Here is an 11717-nt window from a genome sequence, read left to right as displayed (position 1 = left end):
GTAGAGCTGGCTGTACTCCAATTATCTGCTGTCAGGAGCGTAAAAAAACTGATTACTTGATTACCGCTGTGTACGTCCTGTCGATCCACGACAGAATTAACCCCCTTTTTTTTAAAGAAATGTGTAATGAAATAAGTTATTTATTTTGAAATGACAGCAATAGAAACATTATTTCTTTTTTATATATTTTTCAGAGAATACATTGTATTGTTTGTCGTTGAAATAAAATCACACTTCAGTCAGTTGTGTGTATGCTTTGTTCTCACAGTTTAAACAGTGGCTGCTTTTGACTGAACTTCCTCCTATGAGTCACTCACTTACACAACAGACACCAGCTGTCCGTATCACGTTATTTCAGTGTGAGGCAGCAGCCGTGAGAGCAGATACGGTGATGAGCTCCTCCGGGTCACTGTGGACGGTGTGTGTGCGCGTTTGCTCATGTTGCTGAAATTATCCTGAGACTCTAAAGAGCAGAAAAGATGGTTGATCCTTCAGGTGAGCTCTCAGTCTCTCTTTGACTGCTGCAGACGTCATAAACAAACTTGAAGTATAATGTGAATTTGACTGTTTAATTATAGAAATATGTGTGTGATCTTCATTTACAGCTAACGTGAGCCTCTCGCCTGAGGAGATCAGCCTTCACAACGACATCCAGGCTCTTCTCAAAGAGATGAGCAGCCAGAGCGCTGCGCAGACAGGTAACTGCAGCTGACGGGGTTTTTTTATTTTGGTCCTGTGAAATTTAACTAAACCGCCCATACAAGGCAAGTGCATTAAAAGCTGTTTTAGTACGTGTACATGCATGGTATCATTTGAAAGGTAAAACACTAAACAGTCAGAATCACCGAGTGCTTCTGTCATTAATCCAAACAAACAACAACAAAAACAAAAAACAAAAATCATGGGAAGAAAAAAAACAAACAAAAAAGTTGTTGAAAATGAGCAAGAAATTTGTTTTAAAAAATAAAAAAATAAATATAAAGAAAAAAGTATAAAACAAAAACAGAAAATTATCTTTCCTTCTCTGTAGCAATTGTAAATATAGAATATAGACAATTATAAATATTTGGGTTTTTTTTGCACATTTTATCCTAATTTTTTGATAATATCTAATAGTCAATTACAATAAAAAAAAGAGGAAGAAAAGCGAAATGACCAGGAGAAAGTGCTTAAATAAATAAAAAAGCTTTGTAACATAATTTTAAATATTTAATTTTGATAATTATAAAAAATAGTTTTACTTAGTGTTTGTATTTTATGCCTTGACATTTTTTCCCTAGCTTTTAAAAGATAATTTTGAATCTACTAATTTAAGTAATAAAACTATAATTATTAGCTTCTTTATTAATTTAAAGCTACACTCTAATAAATTAAACATAAATGCAGACACCCACATACCTAAAATCAAAAATCGACAGTTTTTAATGATTATAGGAAAAAAGAGGAGATAAATATCCAGAGATGGAGCGCTGGTCTGTGTTTCTGCCCTGCAGGAGTGCGTCGATGGAGTCTTCAGAAGAAGCTGGAGGCCGATCCGTCCGGCAGCGTTTCACTGATCACAGTTTTGGTCAAAGAGCTCAACAAGAAGCTGAAGAGGATCAGTGAGGTTCGTTCCCTCAACTCTGCTTTCAGATTTCAGTCAAAGTTTTTTTAAAATTCTGCCATACCCTTGACCCTTTGAGACCTGGATAGATATTTTATTTTTTATTTTATTTTATTTTATTTTTTTTATTTTATTTTATTTTATTTTATTTTATTTTATTTTATTTTATTTTATTTTATTTTATTTTATTTGTGCTATGTTTTATTTCAAGCGGTTTAATCATTTAAGAATAAATAAGTTTGACTGCTTTGGCAGTAAGCAGCTTGGCAAGAAATCTTCCACAAATTTCAAGAAATAAGGAAAAGGTGACAAGAAAAAAGACCAGATTTTTAAGGGAAACAGGACAAATGTCCAGAAAACTATAATCAGAATTTTGATAACTATATATTTAAAATGATGTTACAGATGAAATATTACTATTTTAGCACTTTTTTGGGGTCATTTCTTGTTTTTTTCCCTTTCCTTTATTTTTTTTTTTGTAAATTGCAAAAAATACATAGGTAAATCAGTAAAAGATGACAAGAAAATAACCTGTAAATTAGCTTTGTGTTATTATTAGATATTAACAGAAAACTAGGGAATAATATCCAGGAAACAAGGAAACATTTTCTTGTTCTTTGTTTTGTTTTTTCTTCTTAAGTTTGGGTCATTTAATTTTTAACTAATTTCTTCCTTATTTTTTGGTCATGTTTTATTAAGTTGCTCATTGCCTTTTCCTCGTGTCTTTGTAAAAAATCACACTGGGTAGTTCAGGTTTCAGAGGGTTAAAGCTCATTTAAAAAAAAAAAACACCTATTAATATAACTTTATTTTTGACGACTGATGCAGATTCATAAAACACGATCCTACAAGCGCGTCGTTCCGATGCTGCACACGCTCTACTACACAGTCCTTCAGGTAAGACACACCTGTGAGAGTCTAACTGACATTATAATATAATAATAAAGTCTGTAACAGCGGAGAGTTTTTTACACTTTGATGCAGAAAACAAAAACAGAATCACTGTAGAGCAGAGAGTTGAATAAGTATTGTTAGAAGTATTTTCTGTCTTTATTTTGGCAGTCCGGTGTCATGATTCCCACCAGCCTCTACCAGACGCTGTACGAGTGTTTGATGAAACTGCTGATTTTACCGTCGCCGTACTCTGCTGTGGTCCTGCACACTCTGAGGAGCATCAAGATGGAAATGAGCACACCAGGTATCATGATGCACAATTTCCAAAAAGCTGAAATATAATACAGTGTGATGCTCCGCATCATCACGTTACGGGCCCCTGGGCAAAAATGTTTGATGGGCCCCGAGCCAACCTGGTGGGGTGGTCAAGTTTGTTTATCTTATTTAGTAAATTAGAAATAGCATTCAGGGCATATATTCATTCATATGTCATATTGGCCACTGCTGGGTAACCTATAACCTTTAACTTCATATCATTATTTATTAGTTTATTTACATTTTGTTTTTCTAATCTGAATCTATAAAGTTACTACAGTTATCAAAAATGAATATAGCCTAGTGGAGTAAAATGTACAATATTTGTCTGAGATGCAGTGAAGTAGAAGCATGAAGTCGGATACAGGTAAATACTCAAGTAAAAGTACCTTAAAACTGTATGTAAGTATAGTACTTGAGTATATGTTTTTGGTTATAACACTGAAAGAAAGGCGTACTAATACTCAACTAAAGGTCTGACAACAAATAGACAACAAAGCAGCCAGGGGTTATTTTATTTAATTTATTGTTTTTTTTTTTTTAATTTTTATTTTATTTTATTTTATTTTATTTTGCGTCTTCATGTTTAAAATATTAATCTAATTCTTCCCTCAACAGGCTGCTTATATCAGAGGAGAGTCACTGCAGAGCAAAACCTGAAGACTGAGAGTTTCACCCGGCAGGAAAAGTGAGTTTATCCTTTAATTAACAGTCAGATTGAACTGAAACGCTGCAGGGCTCTGAGTCAGCTGCTTCAGGACTCTGCTGCTGGTTTCCTTCAGGGTGTTTGTGCTCGCTGACCCGGCTGTGTTTTCCGCTCCGCTGGAGGCGGCGGCGCGGAGACACTTGGAGGCGTCCAACTTTCTCAGGGACACAATGAACGCAGAGATCAACGTGGTGCAACATGTGCTGCAGACGGGACTCGGGGCGACCTGCAACAACACGAGACTCGCCCAGGCTCTGGAGGTGAGCAGGTTTATGAAGATTAGGTCACAAAAGCGCGAGATTTTCACGGCACAATCATCGTCTCAGAAAGTATTATTTTTTCATGGTGTCAAAATGTATGCTATCACACTATTATCTTTATTTTTATTTTTTTTTTTAAAATGTATTTATTTATTTATTTTTTTTTATTATTTAATTTAATTATTTTTTTTAAAAATATTTTTGAAATCCTTTTCAGCATATGGGAAAAGATGGTATAGTATGAGGAAATGTCAATTGATTTTTAAAACTATATTTCAAACATGTAAAACAGAAAATGGAGAAATGATTCTTGATGGATAATGAAAAACATAAAGCAAAACAAATTTTTAAACACATGATGACTTGGTTTACATATTCGGAAAGGAGTGAGAAGTAGTGCAAATTTATTTAATCCCATTCTTCCTCATAAATCATTGAATTTTAATTAACCAGCTTAAAATTATTAGATATTATCTTAAAAAAAAAATGAAATATTTTTAATTCTCTTAATTATATATTTAGAATTATGTTACAGAAAAAACAAACAAAAAAAGCATTTTCTTTAGACCCTTTTTTTCTTTTTATTTGTTTTTGGGGGGTTTGGGTTTTTTTTTAAACTATTTGACTTTTGAATAAATTCTTGCTAACTTTTGGGTCGTTTCTTGTTAAGTTGCTGGCTGCCCTCTTCCCATGTTTTTGAAAGAAATCAAGACAGTTTAGCCAAGTTTTAAAGGGTTAACTGCATAAATAATACATCTAACTGCGTTAGTCTTTGTTTTTTTTTCTTGTGTCCTTTGTGTATTTCAGGCTTTAGGGGAGCAAACGGTGGAGAAATATTTCCAGGAGGTGGTTGCAGCCGTGGAGATGAGCGTGAAGCTCGGCGCAGGAGGTCGAACAGTTTATCTGAAAAAACTAAAACACATATACAGAGACATCTTGTCCACCTCCACAGAAGGTTTGTCTCCTGCACCCTGCTGTCAGAGCACAGATTGGTATAATCAGAATATTTTGGCGAGACTGTCACAGTTACGCTGTTTTCTCAGGAAAAAACAGTCTGAATCATTCTGGGTGCAGCGCTGCGATGCCCCCTCCAGAGGTCAACTTCATCTTGTGGACAGACGAAGATGTCCTATGTGAGTCAGACAAACAAAAACTGCCATCTTTTTGTTTTTCTGTCAATAAATTAAATAGTAAAAATGTCTTAAATGTGTCTGTCCAAAAGGGAACGTGCTGGCAGACTTCGCCTGTGGTTCCTGCTCTAACTCCACCAGCATCGATGAAGAAGACAAGGACAAGAGAGACTCGGTGCGGTCTGAGGACAGCGGGATAGAGAGAGACCTGAAGGACTTTGAGGACGCAGTCCCGTCTCCTGTCACACACACTGCACCAGTGATCAAACGGAGGAACGCCTTCAAGTCCATGAGGCCAGGAGACAGACTGAGCCTCATGAAGGACAAGATGGACACGTTTCCCGGAGGCTCTGCGACCTTAAAGAAGACGGGAGGCGTCACACGGCTCGGGTGGTGGTGATGGGGGACGACCGCGTGCTGGGAAGACTTGCAAGGACGTATCACTCCATCCGGTGAGCAGCTGCTTTGTTATGAAAACTTTCTGCCAAATAGTTTGACAGCAAAGTTCGAAACGGCACGAAAACGTGGGAAAAGGCATTAAGCTACTTGGCAAGAAATGCCCTGAAAATTAAAAAAAAAAAAAAAAAAAAAAGATTTTTAAAAAAAGTAATAGATGATTTTCTTCAAATTCTTGTTATTCAAAATCTTTGTTGATTTTTAAAAATATTTTGGATTTTTTTTTTTTTTTTTTTTTGAAAGGAAGGAAAACATTTTGGCAATTTTTTATTATTTTTTTTAATTTTCGCATTTTTCAAAGAAATTAATTTGGTGTTATTCCCCAAAAAAGGCACTTTTTTGCCAAACATTTTGGCAATTTTTGTTTCCAGATTGTTCCAGCACAAAGTTCAAAACCAGATCTGTGATGATATGGGGGGGGCACCACGATTGCTTCAAGGTGCACACAGGTTTTGGCGCAACATATGCTGCCATTCAGAGAAGTCGGATATCAGGCAAAAATAGGGGAAAAAATCGCCTTTAAAACTTCAAAATGAGTTCTCTTACTGAGTGTTGTTTAAGGGAAAGGTGATGTCATGCAGTGGTAAACATGCTCCTGTCACGACGTTTTTGGAACGTGTTGCAGACGTCAAATGCAGAATGAGTGTTTATCAGTTTGATTATTAAATATGTTGCATTTGTGCTGTAGTCAGTTGAATACTGGTTAAAAAAAAAAAGATTTGCAAATCATTGCATTCTGTTTTTATTCACATTTTACACACTTTTTTGGAATTTGGGTTGTATATTACATTTCATTTCTGCCAATATATCCTCCTAAATCCTAAACACTGGACCTTTAATGTTCTGCATGTGTTCCCGACAGAGAAAGAGAGTCGAAACGTCTTCTTCTGACGAAGAAACTGAATCTACGGTTGTACTACGTCCCGGTCAGCGACGTGGAGTCGTCCGTCAGTTTACCTGCGAGCCACGCAGACTCGCTCAGAGCGTCGCAGACTGACTGGTATTGTGCAGAGGACTCTGAAGGACTCTGCAGCACTGGTTATTCCTCACCGGATCGCCCGCGCCAGGACGGAGGCAGACTGTCTCTCGCCGCCTCGTTGGGCAGAGCGGATCCGTGGTACCACAGCAACGTCAACAGTCTGGCAGCTACAGTCTCCAAACTGGGAGAAATGGTAACCATTGACTCAGCGGCCATGGCAGCAGCACACATGATTACAGCATAACAATATCAACAACATAATTTAGTCTATGCATGCTAACGTTAACCCTTTAAAACCTGAGCACATTAGTGTTATTTCTTTCATGAACATGAAGAGCGGGCAATGAGCAACTTAACCCTTTACAACCTGGATAAACGTCAGGTTTTTTTGTGCCGTGTTCACATTTTTTACGTACAATTTAAGCCTTGAAACCTGATTTATTTTTAAAAAATGACAAAAAAAAGGCAATGAGCAACCTGACAAAACATTGCAAGAAATTCTTAAAAGGCATCAAGAAAATGAAAATAAAAAAAAATAAATATAATAAAAATGAGAAATTATAATTATTATAACCATGTAGCTAGGTAATGTTTCCAAAAAGCTGTCCAAATTTAATTTATATAAAGGCTCACTTTTGTCTCATTTAACCCTTTAAAACCTGAGCAAGTTGATTTTATGTCTTTCTAAAACATAGTGATAAAAGGCAACGTTCAACTCCACAAGAAATGTCCCACAAACTGCAAGAGATGATAAGAAAATAATGTAAAAATTAGTTTTAAAAAAGAGGGCAGGATTATAAGAAAATTATCTTAAAAAATAGGGGAAATTGCTACACTATAATAATAACAATTTTTGAAATCATGTTACAGAAAAAAAAATATTAATAATTTATAAATAAATAATATAACAAAAAAAAATTAATAATAATTTTGTAGGTCTTTTCATGTTTGTTTTTTTTTTTTTTAATCAAAGTCTAAGTGTAATTTTTGGGCAATTTCTTGTTAACATAACTGTCTGTGGTGAATGTTCCTCTGACACCGTGTTCCCTCTCCGCTGCAGCACTCTGATCACAGCGAGACATCACAGCAGAGTCTCTTCCTGCTGGACGCTCTGTCTTACTACCTGCGCTGTGGGACGCAGACGGTTAACCTGCCGCTTTATTCTGTGAAGGTACAGTACACGAATCTGCTCCACTCTTACTCTCCGCTGGTGTCCCCGCCGGTGTCCGCTCCGCTCTCTTTCTTCGCAGGTGTCCCTGCCAGTGTCCCCGCCGGTGACCGCTCCACACTCTCTTTCTTTGCTGTTATCCACACCGGTGTCCCCGCTGGTGTCCGTTCCACTCTTATTCTCCACTGGTGTCCCCGTTGGTGTCCGCCGCTCTGCTGTCTTTCTTTGCCGGTGTCCCCTCCGGTGTCACCCTGCTCTCTTTCTTCGCCCGTGTCCCCGCCGGTGTCTCTGATGGTGACCGCTTCACTCTCTTTCTTCGCTGGTATCCCCACCAGTGTCCCCGCTGGTGTCCGCTCCACTCTTATTCTCCGCCGGTGTCCCCGTCGGTGTCCCCATCGGTGTCCGCTCTGCTCTCTTTCTTCGACGGTGTCCCCTCCGGTGTCCACTCCGGTGTCCCCTTTGGTGTCCGTTCCACTCTATTCTCCACCAGTGTCCCCACCGGTGTCACCCCGCTCTCTTTCTTCACCCGTGTCCCCACCGGTGTCCCCGCCGGTGTCTGCTACCCTCTTATTCTCCGCCAGTGTCCCCGCTGATATCCCTGTTGGTGTCTGCTCTGCTCTCATTCTCCCCCGCCGGCGTCGTATATATGTGTATATATATATATATATATATATATATATATATATATATATATATATATATATATATATATATATATTTTTTAATTAATTAATTACTTAATTTTTTTATTTATTTATTTTTTTTCTGTTAGTGTTTCTGTTAGATGTGTGAGTGTTTTATTGGAGCTCGCTGAAGTGTCTCCACTCTTATTTCTTTTTACCGGTGTCCGCTTCGCTCTAATTCTTCGCCGATGTCTCTGCCGGTGTCCCCGCTGGTGTCCGCTCCGCTCTGATTCTTCGCCGATGTCTCCGCCGGTGTCCCCGCTGGTGTCCGCTCCGCTCTGATTCTTCGCCGGTGTCCAGAGTGTTTTGTTGCTGCTTGCTGGTGTGTCTGACTCCAGTTTGTGTTTAGATGACTCGCTCTGGATGTGACGTGAGCTCTGTGGTGGACGAGGTGTTTGTGTCGCACCTGGAGGCCAACCTCCCAGAGTTCAGACACCTGAAGGAGAGGATGAAAAGTACGTTTCCTGTGTGTGTGTGTGTGTGTGTGTGTGTGTGTACTGCCATGACATCATAGGTAGATATAAGTGAGGTTTTGTCTCTGACAGAGGAGCCGGCTGCACGCCGAAAAAAGTCATCAGTGGATCTCTTTGGGGCCGTCATGTCAGTCAGTTATTCAAAGGTTCGGTCCTTTTCTTTAATGGTCACTGTGAACATTTTCTCACAGCAGCATCAGCAGCAGGATTTGGGCTAATTCTTACATCCTCAACAGATGTGTTTAAGCAAAAGAGAAGTCCTGAAGGGAGGGGCGCCCATGGTGTGTGGCGTGGTGATTACATCTGAGCCGGCAGCTTTCGCATCAGGTTAACCTTCTTTTTTAATTTGTAGTTAACAGATTTATGTCACTGTAAGAAATGCAAAGAGTTAACATTGTCGCTTTGTGCAGGAGAGGATCACCTCACTGTCAGCTTTGACAGTTTGAACCCCGGATACAACACAGTAAGATTTTTTCACTTTTACCTAATATACAGACAAAATCAATGTTTTTACTGTTTTTACTACTTGTATTTGAAGTAGTATTTTTATAGTTTTGTTTTAACTGTTTTAAATTTGAGCTTCATTTCTTTCAAAAACATGGAAATAAGGCAATGAGCAATGAAAAAAGAAATTACCCAAAATTTTGTAAAAAGCACGAGAAAATTACCTAAAAATTTGTAAAAAAAAAAAAAAAAAAAAAATAATAATAATAATAATAATTAAAAAAAAAAAATAAAATAAAAAAAATAAATAAATAATAATAATAATAATAATAATAATAATAATGAAAAAAGCTTAAGATTATATTTTTTAAAAAAGAAAAAAAATATCTGGGGAAAGGGCTTAAAAACAATAATTCTGTTACCTCATTTGAAATTTGCGTTTTAAAACGAATTTTCTAAATCTAAAAACATTTCTTACCAAGTTGCTCATTTTCTTTTTTCAAGGTTCAAATGTTTAAATACGTGTAAAAGGCCTCTGAAAGCAGCACTGGAAAGTGATGCCACTACAGTTTTTTAAGGGTTAACTGAACTTTAAATGGAAATTTTTAAGCTGTTGTGTTTTGATTATAGACGATCCAAACGCAGAACATCAGCATCAGGACGATGGAGAATCGAACGCTCGCCGTGTGTTTGGACAAAGACTCCCGCAGGACTTACACTGATGTTCACAGGTTATTTATGACACGACAGCTTTTTCTCTCCGTCGTAACGGAAAACTTTACCTACAAAATGACCGTTTGCACATCAGTAATTCACCTCATGCTTTGTTGAAATTGTGAAGAAAACAGCTCCACTGTGAACGAAGAATCCAAAAACACAGAAAATAACTGATGAATCAGAGTAAAAGTGGTCCACGTTTAACAAATGCTGAATGGACAGTTTTCTACTCACTTGAAGCAATTTAAAACAAAACAAAAAAATGCATAGAAAACTATATTTATAATTAATAATAATAATAAATATAACAGATTTAAATATGTTAAAGGAAAAAATATTTACAATTTTTTTTAATTTTCACCCCTTTTTCTCCAGGTAAGTTTTTGTACACTTTTGCGTTTGCTTTTACTTTTACTTTTTTTTTTTTTTTAACTTTTCTTTTTTGATTAATTTCAGGTGCCTTCAAATTTGCTCAGGTTTCAAATGGTTAATTTCATAAATTGTACTCTTTGATTTATGTTAAAATTACTTGACTCAGCTGGATGGAAATATTATAATTGACCTAAACCTCAAACAATTCTACTGTTTTAAACGTGGTGTGCATTTGAATTACTGGATTGCACGAGCAGAAGTCAAACATATGCGCTTCTCAGATCTGTTTGTTTCAAATAGCAACATTTTAGTGAAAATGCATATTTTTTGGGAAGTACTGAGCATACAACTGGATAACAACTCTTGGATTTTACTGCACGAGCTGTATGAGAGTTTTTAAAAGATTGTTTTGATATAGTCTTTGCTGTTTATTAAAGGTTGACCCCTTTTACTTCAGTTTTTGGATTCTTCGCTCACAGTTGAGGCATCCGAGAAAAACAATGTTTATTTTTTTATTTAGTGGGTGAAATATTCCTTTAGACAGATTAAAAAGTGTGTGTAATGTACCTTAATGTCCTCTGCAGGATAGAGATTTCTCCGTGTTTGGATCCAGGATGCAGCATCCGGTCCAGGTTTATTGTGAGTCTGGACCGAGAGCTGCTGATCAGCAAGTATCTGGACAAAGTGCTGTCACTGCCGATCCACAGCTTCACTGGTGTGACCGCCTGATCCAGCTGCCTGCTTCATGTGTGCAGATTTCTGCACGCTGATGTACATAATGCTGCATCAACACCAAACTGTGTTAAGATGTTTGTCAAATTTTAATTATCTGCTATAAATACTAAAGAGGAGGTGTTAAACTAAAAAATCAAAAGTATAATTAAAATGATTTCCACTCAGCAACACTAAAAATAATCAATTTAACCATATTATTCCAATAATGTACAGTATATATAGTTATACAACACTAAATGCGACCATTTGATGATTTTAAGTATATTTTATTTATTTTGCTGCTAATACTTCTGGAGTTTAAGATCATGAATTCATGATGTGTGTTGAATTTGGGAAATTTGTTTAAAAAAAATCCTAATAACAAAGATGTAAAAGCTTTAATAAAAATAATAGCACTGTGAAAAGTTATAATAAAAATAGTTTAAATAGACAAAACAAGGATGAAAATTATGACAATAGATCTAGATTTAAAAGCTATAATAATAACAGTTTAAAGGTATAATGAAACTAGAGAAAATACATAAAAGGGACAAAACAAGAATGAAAATTCTGACAAAAGTTTAGATTACATATTTAAAAGCAATAACAATAAAATAATGGATTAATTTAGCAAATAATGACAGCTAAATGAAAGCTATAATAAGGAAATAAAATACTGTAGATAAAAAAAAAGGACAAAAAACAATAATGAAATGTTGTTAAAATACAACAATAAATGTTGATGCTATATTACTGATAACAATAAATAATAATAATAATAATAATAATAAAATTGTTACATA

General features: G+C 36.3%; 1 protein-coding gene across 1 annotated transcript; it reads left to right on the top strand.

The window, feature by feature from the left end:
* The first annotated feature begins 372 nt into the window (after positions 1-372).
* On the top strand, positions 373-11090 carry pik3r6b (phosphoinositide-3-kinase, regulatory subunit 6b). The gene is given in 19 exon segments (XM_042505160.1): positions 373-495; positions 606-698; positions 1494-1606; positions 2432-2500; positions 2666-2801; positions 3431-3500; positions 3595-3778; positions 4586-4733; positions 4822-4911; positions 5001-5261; positions 5264-5360; positions 6227-6536; positions 7404-7514; positions 8544-8649; positions 8740-8813; positions 8904-8994; positions 9078-9130; positions 9742-9842; positions 10785-11090. Coding segments are annotated over 19 exon segments (2268 nt in total). The 5' UTR covers positions 373-479; the 3' UTR covers positions 10930-11090.
* The last annotated feature ends 627 nt before the right edge of the window (positions 11091-11717 follow it).

Source organism: Plectropomus leopardus, chromosome 17, assembly GCF_008729295.1.
Source record: "Plectropomus leopardus isolate mb chromosome 17, YSFRI_Pleo_2.0, whole genome shotgun sequence".
Classification (NCBI taxonomy): domain Eukaryota; kingdom Metazoa; phylum Chordata; class Actinopteri; order Perciformes; family Serranidae; genus Plectropomus; species Plectropomus leopardus.
This window is presented reverse-complemented; position numbering and strand designations above follow the sequence as displayed.